The following is a 19,664-nucleotide window of genomic DNA, read 5'->3' as shown; positions in this document are numbered from 1 at the left end:
TTGTATTTCTGACGAGCTCCCTGATTACACTACTGGTGCAGCTCCACAGAGTAGCCCCATGGTTCTCCAGTTTTGGGTTTTGGGGCCCCTGTACTCTTAAAAAATTCCTGAGGTTCTTAAAATGCTTTGTAAGTTATATCTGTTGATAGAAAAACTGAAAAAATGTACAAATAGTCGTTAATTTATTTAAAAATAACTGATGAAAGCATTACATATTAACAGAAAATATACTTTAATAAAAAATAACTACTTTTTGAAAGCAAACAAAAATTCACAGAGAAAAAGTGGTGGTTTTACAGTTTTGCAAATCTCTAACGTGGCTTAGTGAAAGGGAGCTTCTGCATTTTATCTGTTGCAATATCCCATGTGATATAGCCTCTGGAAAGCTCCATTGTACACTTGGAGATAATGAAAGTGAAAAAGGAAAAGAACATCTTAGTATTCCTTTAAAAATAGTTTTGAATTTGTGGGCACCCTTCCCTGTAGTCAACAGCCATTTTAATGTAGATAACATCTATCCTTTGTTTGGTAACATGTTCTTGTAAAAACTTACAGTTTTGTGTCCATGTATTTTAGTATGTAAATGGCATGGTGAAACTACCATTCTGTTTCTTACTTTTAATTTAACTGTATCTTTTTAAGGCCTCTCCAAGCTGTTGCCTGTCTGTGCCTTAGTCCTCTGCTTCTGCTCACTGTGTGTTATGATATCTGCCTCTGCATTCCCTATCCTCTCCTGCCAGGGAGGAGGCCAGACTGCCTCCAGCTCTCCGCTTCACGCACCTCTGCCTGTCCCCTCGTGGACCCATGTGAGGATTGCGTTGGGAGCATACAGGGAGAATGGTCAGGCGAAAGGATATGTGAATGTTTAATAGGACTCCAGAGTGCCCGGTCCTCCTCAGAATGCCCTTCCTCCTTCAGCGCCTTGTGAAGGTTCCTGCGTCCATTCCTTGTACTTGACACGTGGCGTTCACCAACATTTTTTCAGACTCCTTTTAATTTGCTTTTTCTGATTACTAATGAATTTGAAGTCTCTTCATATGCTTTAGAGTTTCTTTCTCTGAAAATTGTCTCTTCATATCAACTGCCTGTTTATGTACTGGGGTTGTGTTTACTGATGTGCAGCATTAAAAAAATATATATTTTAAATAAAATATGTTTTAGCTTTTAGTCCCTTTTGGTGTTAGAAACTGTGAATATCTTCTCACAGTCTGTTGTTTGCCTGGTAACTCTCCCTTAATATTTTTCATTGATTAGAAACTCTTAATTGTGATATTATATGCTTCAGTATTTTTTGTTAAGGTTTTCATTTTGGTAGTTTTAGTGAGTCTTTTTCTCTCTTTTCTTATATTTCAAATACTTTTATATTTTCTTCTGTTAACTTTAAAGTTTTACCTTTGGTTTAAGTCTTTAATTCATTTGGTGTCCAACTCTATATGTGGTGTTAGGGATTTTTATTTGTTTATTTATTTGTTTGTTTATTCATGTATCATGCTTTTCAAAAGCAAAGTCATGTTTTGGGGGAACAGTAGCAAGGAAATAAAAACAAGTGGATGTGGGGTTTTGTAGCCAGAGAATAATCCCATCTCCTCTTCCCTTATGTCTCCTGGGAAACTGCTGTTCTGCAAATCTCACTACAACTAAATTTAATTCAAAACACTAAAGATTATATCCAGACCCCCCTCACTAAGAATCATAATCAATTATCTTATTTGTGCTCTACTGTTAAATTTTCCTAATTAGTATTTAACTTTGAGCATATAGATTTTATTTTTTGATTTCATAGGTAACCAAACTAAATTTTTTTTTTTGAAGGAGAATTACTTAAAGTCATTTGTAAGAGATTTGATACAGGATAGCTTAAAAGCCTTTTTTATTTTCAGGTGACTTACTGAGTAACCTGTTGCAGAGTCCTCGTTCAGCCAAACTGTTGAATCAGCCAATTCCCATCCTTGACGTGGAGAGTGAGTATATCTGTTCCCTGGCCTTGGAGTGCCTGGCCCATCTCTTCAGTTGGATTCCTCTGTCTGCGAGCATCACCCCATCCCTCCTTACCACCATATTCCACTTTGCGCGATTTGGCTGTGACGTCCGGGCCAGAAAGATGGCGTCAGTTAACGGCAGCAGCCAGAACTGTGTCTCGGGTCAGGAGCGCGGCCGGCTGGGGGTCTTGGCCATGTCCTGCATCAATGAACTCATGTCCAAGAACTGTGTGCCTATGGAATTCGAGGAGTATTTACTGCGTATGTTCCAGCAGACTTTCTACCTCCTGCAGAAAATCACCAAGGATAACAATGCCCACACAGTGAAGAGCAGGCTAGAAGAGCTCGATGAGAGGTAATGAAACCAGGCGTGGAGCCGGTGTGCCCAAAGAAAGGGCCCTGACTGTTTACCATGCTGTGCCGCATGGCATCTGTAATCCTCTTTGATTTCAGAATATGGGGCTGCTGGTGAGGAACAGAAAGGTAGGTGTGTGCCAGTAACTCTGAGATTAGCTGGAAGGGCTAGGGTGGTCAAGGGAAGTGACTGAGGTTGAAACTGCTTGTGCCTTGTGCAGGTTTATTGTCTTTCCTCCCCATCCACCTCCTGTCCTCCCTTCTGCTCCTCCTGCCCCCTTTTCCTTACTATTTGCTTGCAGGTCTGAGGTGGTGCAGGGACTGAGACTGCTGCTCCTGCGTAGCCAAGAACAGAAGAGGTCCGTGGAGGTACAGGAGTTACAATCGCCCTTTCTCACTTGGTGTCAGTTTTTACTACTTGACTTTTCCCAAGTGAACATCCTGCAGTGTATAGGAATGTTGTTGTTATTATGAGTTTTACGCCAATGGCAAGTTTTCATTAAACAATAGGAGGGATGTTAATGTGTGCACAGGTTAATGTAGCACACGCCTGTATTCCTTCGTTATTGTCTTCTCGAGTGGAGCCTACAATGACCTACCTTTTTTTTTTAAAGCACTCTAAAAGATGACTCTAACACAGTACTCTGAGGCAGGGTTTCATTATTTATGTCTCTTGCAGATGAGTTCATTTTTGTATCTTACAACTTTGGTTAACATGACGCTACAGCTATATGAAAACAAGGGAAGTTGGAAACTTATGAAAAATCAGCTTGACTGTTTAGAGACTTTCAAGCAGTAAATTATATCGAATTAGTAAATATTTACAGATTATGTGGCAGCAAAAGTTGCTGATATTCTACTCAATTTTCCTTGGATGGTCCTTTGTTATTAAGCTATACAGAATTAAGCTATTTCCTTTTCCTTAGAATAAATAGCAGAATATAAAGTCAAGTGCCTAAAATTAAAAGTTTTAGTGCTTTTTAAATTGGGCAGTTTTAGAAAGTTTTTCTAAAATTAAAAAATTGGTACATAAGATTATTTTGGCTTGGTTTATATAAAACTGTGATGTTTGTTTTGTATAATAACTCAGTCTGATATGATAATATGTTTTTAAAAATTATTTGATGATAGCTTTCTATATGAATTCAAAGGCATCCTTATTCACACTTTCATATTCTATCTGTGGTTAAGAAAGGATGTATTACCTTCATGTTTTTTGAATGATCTGTGTGTCTCATGTCAATCTCTTCATATGTTAATTTAAAAATCTAGCTGCTTGTATCAACCATCAAATATCAGTTGTTTTGACTTGAATCATAATGTAGTCACAGATGCTTTGTTGTGACTTCCATTTGGGTGGTATAGAAATGTCATCATGGATTGTCTATGTATTGATGTTGTTACGTGTAACTTTTGTGCTCTTGGTTTTACATTTTAATCCTGTGCTTCCTATTGCCCTGTGAAAGCTGAGAGGTGCCTGGGAGCAGAAAGGTGACATGAACAATGCTGTGTGCTTGCTTCCTGCCTCTGGGTCCCCTACCACTAATTCTAAACAGCTCAGTCCATTCTCAGTTGTTTAGGAGCTGCTAACCACATCCTTGGCTTCTCTTTCCCTCTACTGCCTTTTCCCCTAACTTTCTACTGTTCATTAGCACCTGTACCAGAAGGTGGGCAAGGGAAAGAAAATGAGGTGAAATAAAATCTGTAGTTTTAGCTACTGAACAGCCTTGTTTGTATTTTTTAAAAAATTGGGATACTAAATAAAATTGAGATTGTTTTGTATTTTGCCCATGGCTTCTCTTTCTCTCTCTCTCTGTCTTTTTTTTTTTTTTTAAATGGGTGGTAGTGAATTGAGTGCACTTTCCTAAAGAAAAGTCAGCTGGCTGGTGACTTTGTCCATATAAAACCATCATGTAGTACATAAAGCTGGTGAGGAAAGAGCTCCTACTTGAGTATTGGTAATTGATGACATCAGAGAGAAGTGTTGTTATATGTTACTGTTTCTAAAAACAGTTGATTTTAGTGCCTGTTTTTCGAGTACTTGGCCCCATGATCCAAAGAGACAGCTATTCTTTTTATCAAAACAAATTAATATGTAATTTTTAAAAAGCTGCAAATAAGCTCGGCCATATAGAGGTCAGACAGGCGCCTGGCTACCCTCAGGGAGATAGGTCCCAGGAGCAGCACGGGACATTTGATTTCTGGGCCAGTTTTGCTTTTCTGAGTAGTAGTCTTCTCTCCTTTTATTATTTCACATATCTCTGTTTTAAAAAATAGCTTTTGCAGTCATGAGTTTCAGAATTGCTTTTAGCTATTATTTCATTTTCAGCTAAGGCCTAGTATGTCTTTACCTTTTTGTGTTGGTCTCTGAAATGTGATTTGTGAGGTATAGCCATCTCATTTTCTAATCACCTTTTGGTATTTAGGGGCTTAAAATGACAGTTTCTGAAATGTGAGAGTGATGATGTGCTGTGTATTTAATAACAGAGATCTCTTATCCTTGCAGCTATGACCCACACTCTTCTATGAAATGAGTTTGTGAATACAAATGAGTTGGGGATTCACTGTGAAGTGAAAAGAAAGAGCACTGGATTGGGAGTGGATGATAGTCCCGTTCTGCCATGAGTTGGCTGAGTGACTTTGGGCCGGTCACTTTATCTCTCTGGGCTTCATTTGCAAAATGGAAGCATCAGACTAAAGTCCCTGAGGCTTGCCCAGCTCTAACAGCCTTCCTCCCTTATATCTGAAATCACTTTTAGAGTATTGGGATGTGCTATGTTTAATTAGCACCAGGAACTAAAGAGGGGAAAATGGCCATTAGGTTGCAAGCCTGAATACATCTTACCTGGATGCCATGCCCTTTGTAGTCTGGTTTTGTTTTTGTGTCTTTAGCACCATTCATTTTAGTATTTTGGCCTCCTGGAAAGAAAACCAGCCTTGTAGACTTGCCAGATTGAAATGACACAGTGATCTGCCCATTAACTTTTTATCATCATTTCCTTTCACTTTAATTGGGTCACAACACAAATGACTTAGAAAATGTGAGCGCACTAGATTATAAGAAGCTTTAGCAGACAGTGTCTGAGGATTAAAGTTGCTTTTCTGCTATGTTTCAGGTGGTTAATGGAATGAAGGGTTGCCTGTCCCATAGGTAATTGTTGCAGGCCTTTATATTTTTAAAAGAAAATATATTACAAATTTGTATAGTTCTGTACTGAAAGAACTTTGGATTGAATTTAAGTTCTCTTCCAAGGAGGTAGCTGGGTTTCTTATTGTTACCTTTTGTCTTGTCTCATTTAGCTATATTGAGAAGTTTACCGACTTTCTTCGGCTCTTTGTGAGTGTTCATCTAAGAAGAATCGAGTCTTACTCCCAGTTCCCTGTGGTGGAGTTTTTGACACTTTTGTTCAAGTACACATTTCATCAGGTAAAGCACCAAAGCCGTCCTTCCCTTCCAGAGAAAAGATTTACCTTGTAACTTTCAGAAGAAAGAACTTTTCTTTCAACTTTATTTTCCAAATATTAACATAGTGCTTATTCAGTGAAGAGTCACTGGTTTAATCCTCCTGACATCGCTGTGAAGGAGGTACTATTACTATTGTCCTCTCTGTTCTGCAGATAAAGAGACTGAGGCACAACGGTTAACTTATTTAGAGTCAGACAGTGTAGTAAGTGGTGGAGCCGGGATCTGAACCCAGAGTTGGGGCTCTTGACCACTATTATGTGAGCAAAGCAAAAGACAGGAAAAGTGTGAAATTAGGGCGTTCAGTTTTATGCTGTAACTGTCACTGAAGCTTCCCTCAAGAAGATTATATATAGTGAAGCTCTGGAGAGTTAAGTTTTGGTAGTGTCCAGTTTTTTCTCCCCTTCAACAAATGTTTTTTGAGCTCCTATTGTATTCCAGGAGCTAGACATATAACCTTCACAAACAAAGTCTTTGCCTGAATTGGGTTTATATTCTGGTGACTCAGTATTTTTATATATACACACACATATAAAAATATATAAAATTATAGATGTGGCTTTACTGAGGTATAATTTTATATACAATAAAATTCCCTCATTGTAATTGTATGATTCAGTGATGTGCAGTGAATTCATAGAGCTGTACAAGCAGCACCCCAGTACAGTTTTAGATATTTTGGTCACATTCTATCCCCTGTGCCTGTTGGTGTGTGTTTTTATTTTTTATTTTTGTTTTTAAAGTTTTTGGTAGAGACCAGGTCTTGCTATGTTGACCAGGCTGATTTTGAACACCTGGCCTCAAGTAGGCCTCCTGCCTGGGCCTCCTAAAATGCTGGGATTACAGGTGTGAGCTACCATGCCCAGCTGTGTGTTTTTAAAATAAGCTTTTTATTGAACTATGACACACATACAGAAAAGTGCGTAACTCTTGTGTGTAGTTAGATGAATTTTCCCCAGATTGACATATGCATGTAACCATCACCTAAGTCAGGACATAGAATGTCGCCAGCACCCAGGAAGTCTCCTCATGTCCTTTCTAGCCAGTTCCCTTCCTTTCTCCCCAGAAGTAACCCAGTCCTGATCTTATACCACAGATTACTTTCGCCTGTTTTAGAGCTTCTCGGAATGAAAGCAGTGTCTGTTTTGTCTGTTTTTTGTTGGACCTTGTGTTTGTGAGCCTCGCTTGCGTTGTGTGTGGCAGTAGTGTGTTGACTGCCGTTGCTGCTGTAAGTCATTGCCTGCAAGTCTACTCCCCTGCTGATTTGGCTGCTTCCAGTGCCTGGTGATCTTGCAGTGAACATTCTTGTACATGCTTTTGGATGTACACAGATAGCTCTTTTTGTTGGTATGTACCAGGGATGAAACTCATGGGGTCACTGAGGACATTTGATTTTACAAGTGGCCTTTTTAAAAAAACAAAAACAAAAACTACCAGTGTTGTAGCTTAATGTGGCTAGAGGAGAGGAAAGGGCCTAGGCAGGAGGGTTGTGTGTATGACTTGGAGCAGGGGTTTGATGTGAAAGCTGACCTTTCTCAAGGAAGATCTTGGCACATGAAAATAGAAGAGAACCAAGTGATCAGGATGAGCCAGTCCTGGGAGCAGGGGAGGGAGGGCCAAAACTTGAAGAAGTTCAGCTGTGTCAGGTAGAGGGGCAAGGGCGTGCAGAGCATAAGGAGAGCCGCGCCGAGCTCTCTAGTCCTCGGGAGTGTAGGCGGATGAGGATGTAGGGGAGAAGCATCACAGGTGGGACAGTTTTGAGACATCCAGAGGAGTTTTAAAGGAGACCATGGAAAAGGAGGGTTTGAGGGAACATTGAGTGAGTGTTAAATAGCGTAGCAGAAATGAGAGAGCTGAGGAGCCAGTTTGAGGTCAGAAACAGGAGTCTTGCTTGGGGGAGATGGAATGACAATGTCTTAACATGTTTTTTACTCTCTGTGTAATGGGGCCTTCTAGTGTAGAGAGCATAGAAGAAAGAGTGTTTTAAAGTAGTTACGTCTTATGCCTGTTTCTTTGGATTTGGACTCAAAAGTTTTGTGTTTGAAAAGTTTTGTGTTTGAGGTCTGCTTATCTCTATTAGGCCTGTGTCCTTGGAGAAATAATTTCTTTAGATTTCAGTTTCTCTACCTAAGAAGATAGACTGCAATGGGTATCTTCAGGTCTTTCCCCTTGTTTATTTTTTTATTCTTTCACTAGACTCCTATGTGTTATTGAATTGAAAATGGTGGTTTTATATATTTATATATTATATTTATATATTGGGAAAGTAATTGGGGAAAAAGCATACTCATGAAGCAAACCACAAGCTTCTTTCTTCCTCTGTACCTGGAATCGTCAGATGAGCTTGTTTCTGCTCTCCTGATCTCTTGTATGAGGATCTGCCTTTCTGAGTGCATGCTGACCACCTGTGGGAGTAGGTGTGTCCTTGAGGTCCAGACAGAATCAGATTCTGAGCATTAGACAGGGACAAGAACCTGAAAGATGCACTGTCCCAGCTTACTGTGGGTAAACCAGGGCAGACAGCCCTTTGCTGGGCGGTAGAGTGGTGAAAAGGTGGCAAGGTGCACTCTAGGACCAAGGCCTGCTCGTAGGGGAGGTCTTTGGAATAAGATTTAAGAATAAGTAATTAAATGATCCCAAGAGAGAGCTTTAAGTTCTCATCTGTTCAATAACAAGTATGATCTTACTCTATCATAGCTTTATTATCTGTAATGTGGGAAAATAGGTCTTTCTCTCGTCTAGAGGGTTATATGAGAATACTTACTTAATACTTTTGCCTTTCGTTTTCAACATTCACGAATTTTAGTACAGTCATGCATTGCATCCCTTAATTGACAGGGATGTCTTCTGATGAATGTGTTGTTAGGTGATGTCATAATTGTGTGGACATTATAGAGTGCACTTACAGAAGCCAAGATCGGAGGCCGCAAACCTGTGCAGTGTATTACTGCGTAGAGTACTACTCTACTACGCCACTGTTTGCATACCGTAGGCAGCTGTAACACATGGTAGGTATTTGTATCTAAACATAGAAGGTAGAATGAAAATACAGTGTTATCTTATTGGGGCACTGTCATGCATGCAGTCTATTGTTGATCAAAATGTTGTTGTATGATACATCACTGTACTGATAAACAGAATTCTGAAGAACAGTAATAAGACAGAAGATGGTGCTAGTATCTTTTTTTAACCATTTCTCCTTTTCTGTTTCTTTTCCTGCATTTTTCCCTTAACCTAAGCACACTGCCACCGTCGCCTCCCGCTAGCAGTGCTCAGCAGGTGTCTGCTGCCTCCTGCCTCACCTTGCTTACTGAGCCTCGTGGCTGTCTGTAAGCCTACATCTCTCTGTCTCAATGCTTCTAAGCTTTGTGCACCCTCACTACTTCCTTCTTGTTCATGTGTTTTTCATTTTGCCCCTTTTTCCTGAAACCCTGCCTGAGATGGTATACCCTGAGGGGAAGGGTGGCGTGATCTCAGCTCACTGCAACCTCCACCTTCCGGGATCTCAGCTCACTGCAACCTCCTCTTCCTGGGTTCAAGTGATTCTTCTGCCTCAGCCTCCTGAGTAGTTGGGATGATAGGAACTTGCCACCATGCCTGGCTAATGTTTTGTATTATTTGTAGAGATGGGGTTTTACCATGTTGACCAGGCTGGTCTCAAACTCCTGACCTTAGGTGATCCACTTGCCTCGGCTTCCCAAAGTGCTGGGATAATAGGCATGAATCACTGTGCCTGGCCAAGATCCACTTCCTATTTCTGATTTTGTTCGTTAATTGTCTTGTTACCTTGGGCAAGACATGACTTGACTTGACTTCTGAGCCTTGGTTTCTTTATCTGTAAAAGGGGAAGAAGCAAAATATTCCCAAGACTCTTGTTCACATAGAACAATGCAAATGAAAACTAAACAGTGTAAACCACTTGGAAGACAAGAGTGACATCATTAGTTGCTTAAAGAAAACTGCCTGAATTTTCAGACATCAGTTAGCCCTGGAATCTGAAAAGTAAATTGGAGTCTAGGTTCATTTTAAGAATGGGTCTGTGAAGCTTTTGAAAAGTTAGGCGATTTCAAAAGTGGAGCCAGCCCATCATCTTTGTGATCAGAATGAACCATGTCCACAGCAACTATCAGAGGCCAGGTTATGGGCAGCCTGTGGGCAGTGCACAAGCCCTCACAGTGGGGCCTGCAGGAATGGATGTGAAAAGTGGTGTTTCAAGTTATACAGGGGGTGTCTGCTCACCTTTTTCCCCAGCCTTGAGCCATACAGCAAATCCTCAGTTCACATGCATGAAGTTGACATGTATAAGTATAAAGTACTTTGACAGAGCCATAATACTTGGATTTGTGTGGTAGCCTTTCTCAAAGGCACTTCCACGTGCATCTGAGGAGCTCTTTTGAGGGGGTGGTGGATATTTTTAAACCAAGGAGGGACAACCTTGGTCACTGACTTGAGGGAAGCTTAGCAAATCGAAGCCAGGACGAGAGTGTGTGTCTTGGATGGGCAAGTCTAGTGGCTTGTCTGAGGAATACTCATGTCATTTTCTTTTTCTTTTTTTTCCTTTTTTGAGACAGAGTCTTGCTCTGTCACCCAGGCTGGAGTGCAGTGGTGTGATCACGGCTCACTGCAACCTCCACCTCCTGGGTTCAAGCGATTCTCCTTCCTCAGCCTCCCGAGTAGTTGGGATCACAAGTGTGCATTGCCATACCTGGCTAATTTTTGTATTTTTTGTAGAGATAAGGTTTATGCCATGTTGGCCAGACTGGTCTCGAGATCACCTACCTGGGCCTCCCAAAGTGCTAGGATTAGAGGCGTGAGCCACTGTGTCTGGGCCATATCATTTCCATGTGGCTTCTTCATTGTTTTTCATGGTTATTCTCCTGGTTCACTTCATGTCATGGACACTCCTGATATTGCCAAGTATGAGGTAGAGACAGGACTTGGTCATTTTGTTTTCTGAAATTGATCCTGTCTAGTTGCAGGGCTACCTTTTGGGTTGTGAAGTTGGAGTTTGCCTGGCTTTTTAAGTCTGTCTCTTCCTGCCTCCCTCCTTCCTTCCCTCCCTCCTTCCTTTCCTTTCCTTCTTTTCTTTTTCTTTCTTTTTAAAAATATATTTCAATGTTTTTCTAAAATGTAGACACCAGCTCTCACTATATTGACTGGGGTGGTCTTGAACTCCTGGCCTCAAGCAGTCCACTCGCCTTGGGCTCTCATAGTGCTGGAATTATGGTTATGAGCCACCGTGTCCAGCCAAGTCACACTTATTCTGTCTCAGACTTTAGCTTAGGTACAGAACTCCCACTGGACACCAGTACCCAATGTTCGTTATTTCTTGGGCACCTCGATATAGGCCCTTGTGAAAATATGCCCTAGTACAAAAATATTAACTAAGTATACTCATATATATATCTAGATTTCCATGTGGATCAGAAATGGAAAGAAACTAATCCAAGAAAGTGATGGTATTTATTTTCATATTTGATTTTGTCACCAAAGATGTGGTCCAGTGAGGTAGCCACTAGCAAAACCAAAGGAATCTTGCAGGTAGTGAGCATTTGAGTGGAGATATCAGGTTGGAACCACAAGGTGAATGTGAATGCATACAGGAAGGACTAGCTGTTGGAGATTATGTTGTTGCCTGGATTTTGCACGAACTAGAATCTTAAAGCCCTTGAGAAAGTTAACTAGTGCAGTGGTCTTCATTGTACTACTAGGATCCTACAAAGACTTTTTACTTTGTTCCTCCACATTAGCACTTGGTTAGAGGTTGCTGTTAGCCAGTTTGACACCCCTGCTTTAGCAAATGGAATCATGCCCTGAGGGTCAGACTTAATGAGCTCATTTTCAGTCTGTTCTATAGGGATACTGCAAGAGTTTCTGTCCTTGCATTCCAGTGTGTGAACCTGTCACCTTTGGAGCCACTGAAACTAAATTTTGGTCTTGTAATGGTTTGTAGTGGAAAGAGCATTGGCTGGGGGTAAATGGACCTGCTTTTACCTCTGATCTTGAACAACTCATATCTCTGGATCTCAATTTCTTTCTCTTGAAAATAGATTTAAACTAGATGATATGTAAGAACCCTTTCCACCCGTCTCAGATTTTAAGATAGGTTTTTCCTTGACTTATTTTATAACTCAGGTTGTCCTGCATAGTATCTCGCCATGATGTGTTCCATGGTACCCTTGTCTTGTTAGGTTCACGAGGGCCCAATGGTATAGACGGACTAAAAGCCACCAGTTTTGATTACTGGGAAACTGGGGAATCTAGGCTTATGATTTTATCATTCTGCTGGAATTAAACGCTGACTTGTGTTTCTAAGGAATAGTAGCATTAAATAATTTCATTGTCTGGATTTTTTTTGTACTATAGCCTACTCATGAAGGTTACTTCTCTTGTTTGGATATCTGGACGCTCTTTTTGGACTATCTGACAAGTAAAATTAAAAGCCGTCTTGGAGACAAGGAAGCAGTTCTCAACAGGTAAACTCCTCAAACACTGATAACTAGATATGGTCATTTTGGCAGTTACTCTAGTGGCCTAAGGGACAGCCATGCATCTGGACCTTTTCAGTGAAGCTGAGTCATGTAAAATGTTAGGGCAGTAAGGCCATTGAGCATTTCCTTTTTTTCTCTTTTAAGTATTTTATTAAGACTTTAAAAAAATTTAGAAGGCATATATATTATTAATTTTTTACATTTTAGTGCTTTTGTGTTAATGTTGTTAATTTTTAAAAATAGCCCTTATTTTAGAGATACAGACTATTTATTGGATAAAATGATCTGACATCTGGGATTTGCTTAAATAACCCAGTGCGGGTAGAAGGGAAGTGGGTTGGTGTAGAGAAGAAACAGGTGGCCCGTGTGTTGGTGATTGAAGTTGGAGTTAGGTGATAGGAACTTGGGGTTCATTATGTTCTTACTCTATTTGCATGTGTTTGGAAATTTCCTAAATAAATTAATAATTACCTGTCATGAAAAAAGTGTTCATTTTTAAAGCTAGCAAAAGATATAGAAAAATGTAAGGAAGATAAGTTGTTCATAATCCCATACTTCAGAGATAATTGCTCTTGCACTTTTTATTGTATTTTTAAAAGAGAATGGGGAACGGCTTGTTTTTTCCCCCTTATGTTTCTCAAACCCATTTTTCTTGCTTGCAGGAAGAGTGTATATTTCCTGTACAATATGTTCTTTGTGCCACAGGGTGGGGAGAAGAGGATGGGAAGGTGGAGATTCAGCATGCCAGGAAGATAATGGCAGCATCCATATATGGGGAAAGTAAAAACAGCAGCTTTTCTTAGCAGAAACATGCCCATCATATTCCCAGTAGGTGACTGCATTCCAGTCACACAGTGAGCAGGCAGTGATGAAGGAGGCAAAGAAACTGTATTTTACATTGTAGGATCAGGGTAGTTTCCTAATAAACTAACCCTGATTCGTATAAATCGTATATTTATGCTATGAGATTACAAACTAGGTGACCTAGCCCTAGGTACTTTATCATACTTACTTAAGAGAATGCCTGCAGATTTTACTCAGTTGGTTATAGCTCCTGCTTCTTTGCACAGTATTCATAAGAGCAGTTTCAGCTTAGGTGGCCATTGTGTTGTAAAAGTTGCCCAGTGCATGAGGGAGGTTCTGCCGAGTGGAAACCATGACTGGGGATCTCACAGACCTATGTTTGGATCCTGGTTTTGCAGTTCCTACTTAGGGTTACTTGGGTAAGGTACTTAGCCTGTGAAGCTTCTGTTTCCTCATTTGTAAAATGGGGGTGAAGATGATAGTTGTTGAGACATTAATTGAAATAGTGAACTAATATATTTAGAATGCTTGGCACCCTGTAAGTGTTTGGTTGGTGGTGGTGTTAGTGAATACTCCTTCCCCAGAAATGTACCAAATGGTGGGAGGTGGAGGGGAAAGACTCCACTGCAAAGGAAAGGTTGGGCTGGAACTCCAAAGGCTTTTCCATTGCTGAAGTTTTATGAGTTTTAAATATTTTATTTTATTTTATTTTTTTGAGACAGAGTCTCACTCTGTCACCAGGCACCAGGCTGGAGTGCAGTGGCGCCACCTCAGCTCACTGCAACCTCCACCTCCTGGGTTCAAGCAATTCTCCTGCCTCAGCCTCCCGAGTATCTGGGACTACAGGTGTGCGCCGCCACGCCCAACCAATTTTTTTGTATTTTTAGTAGAGACGGGGTTTCACTGTGTTGGCCAGGATGGTCTCGATCTCTTGACCTCGTGATCCGCCTGCCTTGGCCTCCCAAAGTGCTGGGATTACAGGCGTGAGCCACCGCGCCTGGCCGGGAGTTTTAAAAATTTTAAATAGGACCTAAGTGTGGTAGTGGGTGCCTGTAGTCCCAGCTACATGGGAGGCTGAGACAGGAGAGTCACTTGAGCCCAGAAGCTCAAAACTGCTGTGTGCAGTAATTACGCTGTGGCTGGCTACTGCCCTTCAGCCTGAGACCATAGTGAGACTCTGTGTCTGTTGGTACTAGTCATTGGTACCATTTGCTGTACTCTCTCTATTGAAAATTAAAATAAATAAATATGCACATATTCTGTTGAGAATTTTATTTTCCAAGTTCAAACATTTGTTCTTTTGTTCCCAGACATGGTTTTTGTGATTGTGGAATAAGCTCCAGGTTGCTATGGTGTCAGGTCACACGTGATTATAGATAGTACGTTCATATATCAGAAGTCGTATTACGTAACAGGAGGTCCTGTTTTTGGTGAAGTTGCCAACTTTAAGTAATTGGGTTTTTGAATGAGATTCTTGAAGAAAAAGTTACTTTTGCCAAAATATCTTTCTTGCATGCTAAATAGTTATATCTTTTTGGTTCTGGAACTATGCCTAATTTTTCTGTATTTAGTGGTAGATATTTCTTCATATCTCACAAGCTTGTTGAGAGAATAAACTGAGGAAATGATTAATTTAAAATGCTTTTTAAAAAACAGTACAAATGAGAGATGTGAAGAATATGGTCTGTTGAGAAAATACATACTAGCAGATTATTAGTATTAAACACACACTTCTGCAGATCATTATACTAATAGAAGGAGCACCGGTATAGAGAATTTAAATTCCTTTTTTGCTTTAGGCAAGCTGTGTTACTTTTGCTCAAGTTATATGCTGATCACATTTCCTCTTGCAAAGTGGACGTACTGAGTACCTCTCTTGCAGGATGGTTAGGATTCGAGGAAATCGTGTGTAGAATACCTGGCACAGCATCAGGTTGTATCAGGCACTCAGTAAATGGTCACAGTGATGACAACAGCAATGATGAATAATAGAAGGTGTTACTGCTTTTCGACTGTGGTGGTGACTGTGGAGTTAGGCGGCATGACCCTGGACAGTCTAAAGGCCTCTAGGCCACCTGCAGATGTTTACCTGCCTGCCCAGGCATCTGTTATCTAATGGCACAGTTGTCAGTCATTCCGGCTGACCACTTTAAACACTAGGAATTTTTCTCATTGATCATGTGATTGTCATCGTAAGTGAGGCTTTCTAATTTTTCATGATTTATTCTTTTTTAAACGTAACATTTACATATAATGCTTTTATGCCTTTGAAAAATAAAACATGGCCAAGGGCCATGGCTCATTCCTGTAATACCCAGCCCTTTGGGAGGCTGAGGCATGAGGATGACTTGAGGGCAGGAGTTTGAGACCAGCCTGGCCAACATAATGAGACCCTGTCCCTACCAAAACTTAAAAAACAAATTAGCCAGACATGGTGGTATGCACCCGTGGTTCCAGCTCCTTATGGGAACTAAGGTGGGAGGATCACTTGAGACCAGCCTAAGCAACATAGCAAGACCCTGTCTCTACAGAAAATAAAAAAATTAGTCAAGCGTAGTGGCGCATGCCTGTAGTCCCTGCTGCTTGGGAGGATGAAGTAGGAGGACTGCTTGAGCCTAGAAGTTGGAAGCCACGGTGAGCTATGGTCATGCCCTTGCACTCCAGCCTGGGCGACAGAGCAAGACCCTGTCTCTAAAATAAAATAAAACTACGACAACACCACCAACAACAAAACCCTTAAAGCTCCTCTGGTTTATGCTGTGAAGTCGTAACTGCCATCTGGGGAATTGCTGATCCTATCAGATACCCACTAGTGGTCTAGGACAGTAGACTACAAAGAACATGTGTTAGTCCACTGGGCTGCACAAAGAAAATATTTGAACTTCAGCTTATAATTTTTTCTGTAACCTTTACATTATACATTTATACAATTGTGTGCTCAAAAGCATTTAGATGAAAAGTTTGCCAGTCACCACTCAGGCTATGAGAGACCCTAATATATCAGAGATGTGCTGTTTTGCAGGAGTTGCTGCTGAAGAACACTGGCTTCTGTGGTCACCACATTTATGTTAATTAAGAGCATGAACATGTGATCAAATGTTTGTCAACTGATAAAATATACGAGAGAGAAGTTGGGATATTCTGGAATCATATTTCAGAAGCAACTGATCTTGCAGGAAGTAGTCAAAAATGTTTTCTTGGTGTCTTAAATGGGAAATGTAGGTGTGGTTAAGTCACAAAGGCAACACGCATTTCCTGTCCCTTGTGGTTTAAAGGTTTTGCATCATTCATCACAACAAAGTGGTAACCATTGTAGGCTACAAATTTAGAAGCACAAATATACATAGATTTATTTTTGGTTCTAGAAGCTTGGAAATTGGAGCTCTCTGCATGTCCCCTTGCCTGGTCAGGAGTTTACTGTGGGGACTTGAGAGAGCCTGAGCCCCAGTGCCAGTGGGGTAAATGTTCTGTAGCTCACCCTGCAGAGAGGAATGGCTGATGGGGTAGGTTGTCCTGATCTGCATTTTGAGGTAGTGGCATGGAAAGGCCGGAGTTTCCTTTCCCTTTCCTCGTTGTGCTTTTGGATGATTGTGCCTTCCTCACAAGTTGTTGAGAAAGTGGGATGAATTGATGCGTGTAAAGCGCCTTGGCTGACAGTAGGTGCTCAGTAAATAAGCATTGGTGCACCTCCCCTTTCTCTCTCACTTCCGTCTCTTTGTGCTTGTCTATGTGAAGGGAGTCACCTGGGCAGAAACTTATTTTTACAGGAAGATGAAGAAACCTGAGTGTGTGAAGCAACCTAAAGTCATTGTGTCATGTTCTGTGAGTCTCTTTGTGACTAGATTTCTGGCAAGTGCTGGCCACAAACCAGCGTAGGGATTCCGGTGACATTAGATTGGACTGTAAACAAATGTGAGTGAGCGTGAGAAAAGCTGCTCCTCGCTTTTTGGAGTGGGTTAACCTGCTAATAAAGAGGAAGAGCCACGGTTACACATGACATTGTGGTGCAGTAAAAGGAGTGAACTAGGCTTAGATAAGAGCTCTAGTAGCTTTCTAGTTCCTGCTCTTGACTGCCCCACAGGGCAAGTGAATAGGGTCTCAGTTGTTTTATTGAGTTGAAAAAGCTATCCAGGAATATGCTTCAATCTTTTGTATTTACCTGAATTGGAATTTTTGTCTGTTTATCACCTGTGTGTTTTTTATTCATTTATTTGTTCATTTATTCTTTATTCATATATATTTTATTGAGCACTTACTTTGTAGGTGCCTTAACATGTATAATTTTATTTAACTCTCAGAACTTGAGGCCTATAGTCTTATCTCTGTGGTGTATATAAGCATTTAATGCTGTAAATTTCCTTCTAAGCCCTACTTTAGCTTTATCCTTCAAATTTGTATGTTACATTTTAATTTTCATTTGGTTAAAATATTTTCTAATTTCTTTGGAGATTTCCTCTGTTTAGTTTCCAAATATTTGGGGATTTTCCATATACTATTTTGTTATTGTTTTCTAGTTTAATTTGTACATGTTTTTATTTTTTTTATTTGAGATGGAATCTCGCTCTGTTGCCCAGGCTGGAGTGCAATGGCATGATTTTGGCTCACTGCAACCTCCCATCTCCTGAGGTCAAATGATTCTCCTGCCTCAGCCTCCCAAGTAGCTGGTATTACAGATGCCTGCCACCAACCCTGGCTAATTTTTGTATTTTTAGTATAGAGAGGGTTTTCTGCCATATTGGCCAGGCTGGTCTCAAACTCCTGAACTCAGGTAATCTGCCTGCCTCAGCCTCCCAAAGTGCTGGGATTAGAGGCGTGAGCTACCATGCCCCAGCCTGTACATGTCGTCTTTATCCTACTTGTTCTATCAGTTACAGAGAGAAGGGTGACCTTAAACTGCAGAAAATTATTTTCTCTTAGTTTTGGAGTCTAGGAGTTCCACATCAAGGTGCTCACAGATTCTGTTTCTGTGAGCTGTCTTGGTGGCTGGCAGACACTGCCTTTTCTCTGAGTGCTCACGTGACCTTTCTTCTGTGCACGTGAGGAAAGGGAGGGAGAGAACCCTTGTGTCTCTTCATCTTCTCAGAAGGGCAGTAGTCCTATTGGATTAAGGCCCTACTCTTTGACCTCATGTAATTTTATTACCTTTTTATAGGCCCTGTCTTCAAATTCAGTCACATTGAGGGTTAGGTTTCAACATATGAATGAGTGGGTTTTGGGGAAGAGTCACACAATGCAGACCATAGAGGAACCTCATGGAGCACTGTTATTATGGCTTCTTTAGAGTCATGGATAATTCCAACCCCTTTGTCATCTGGAGGTTGGCATCTGTTGATTGTCTTTTCCTTGAGATGTAGGGTCTTTTTGTGTAGCAAGTAATTTATTGGATCCTTTTACCTATTTGTTCTACTGTTAGGCATGGCTTCCCTCTCCATCATCACCTTATGGTCAGAGATGGATGCTGGATGATGCTACAGACATCGCAGCCATGATTCAGGCAGCAGGAATGAGATGTGGGATAGGTTGGGCAAAAGAAGCTTTCTTCGAAGTCCCACCCAGTAGCTTCTTTTAGCCTCTCCTTGACCACCCCCATCTGCAGGGGAGATACAGTCTTTGAGTTGGCCCCAGTACCCAGTGTTCTCTTGCTAAGGAAGGAGAGTAGGTATTGGCAGGCAACCAGAGTGTCTGCCGCAGCCATAAACTTTCTCCACCTCCCACATGACACTTTGGGAGATCAATGATCTATGCGTATGTTAGCCTGGTTCCTGCTTGGGTTTAATTTTCTAAGTGATACGAGTTTTTTTTGAAGCCAGAGTTGCCAATTGCCAATTAAGATTTTAGGTCTAATTTAGGGTTACATTTGCATACAAAGTCTCTAAATTTTCTTTTAGCACAGCCAGACAATTTATAGATGACAGAATTCATCTGTCCTCTGGTCTGAAGTAGATTTTCTTTCCTAGCAGAATTGTGAAAATGTTTTAGTCTGTCACAGCAATTTATAGCATGAAACTTCTGTAACTTTAGAAATGTATGTAGTGAACAAAGGCAAAAACATAAACTCTAGGCCTAAATGTTTGATCTTACCTTTCTGTGAAGTGGGATTTTGATTTTATTGGGTGAATTTTCCCACAGGTGTTGCTGATTTTATTAGTGACTTTTTCCCGCCGTCATTCTTTTCTGGGTCCTGTTCCATTGCCAGTCTACTTCAGGGCTGGTGTGTGTTAGGTTGTTAAGTTGTTTGCACGCAGTGGGGGAGTCATTGCTGGATATGGCAAGGTAGGGAGTGTCTCTGTCTCTAGGTAAGAAATAAGTTGTTGGGAGCTAAACAGTGGGTGTTCATGGACATAGGATGGCAACAACTGACCTGGAGACTGATAAGAGACGGAGGCGGGGAGGAGAGCAGGGGCTGGAAAGCTATTGGGTCCTATGCTCAGTGCCTGGGTTATGAGATCAGTTGTACCTCCGACCTCAGCATCACACAGCATACTCCGGTAACCAATCTGCACATGTATCCCCTGAATCTAACATAAAAGTTGAAATTATGTTAAAAAAAATAAGTAAATAAATATAAATGTC

General features: G+C 40.9%; 1 protein-coding gene across 2 annotated transcripts in view; it reads left to right on the top strand.

Moving 5' to 3' along the window:
- Window positions 1-19,664, top strand: part of XPO6 (exportin 6) — a 121,485-nt gene that overhangs the window by 64,376 nt on the left and 37,445 nt on the right. For both annotated transcript variants that reach the window (XM_032243039.1, XM_032243037.1), the window contains exons 7-9: window positions 1,881-2,334; window positions 5,634-5,760; window positions 12,163-12,272. In XM_032243039.1, coding sequence (XP_032098930.1) covers window positions 1,881-2,334; window positions 5,634-5,760; window positions 12,163-12,272 — 691 coding nt within the window. The remainder of the gene's footprint in view (window positions 1-1,880; window positions 2,335-5,633; window positions 5,761-12,162; window positions 12,273-19,664) is intronic.

Source organism: Sapajus apella, unplaced genomic scaffold (assembly GCF_009761245.1).
Source record: "Sapajus apella isolate SASKATOON/1434 unplaced genomic scaffold, GSC_monkey_1.0 scaffold51, whole genome shotgun sequence".
NCBI lineage: Eukaryota > Metazoa > Chordata > Mammalia > Primates > Cebidae > Sapajus > Sapajus apella.
Note: the sequence above shows the minus strand (reverse complement) of the source record. Positions and strands in the feature narration are given on the sequence as shown.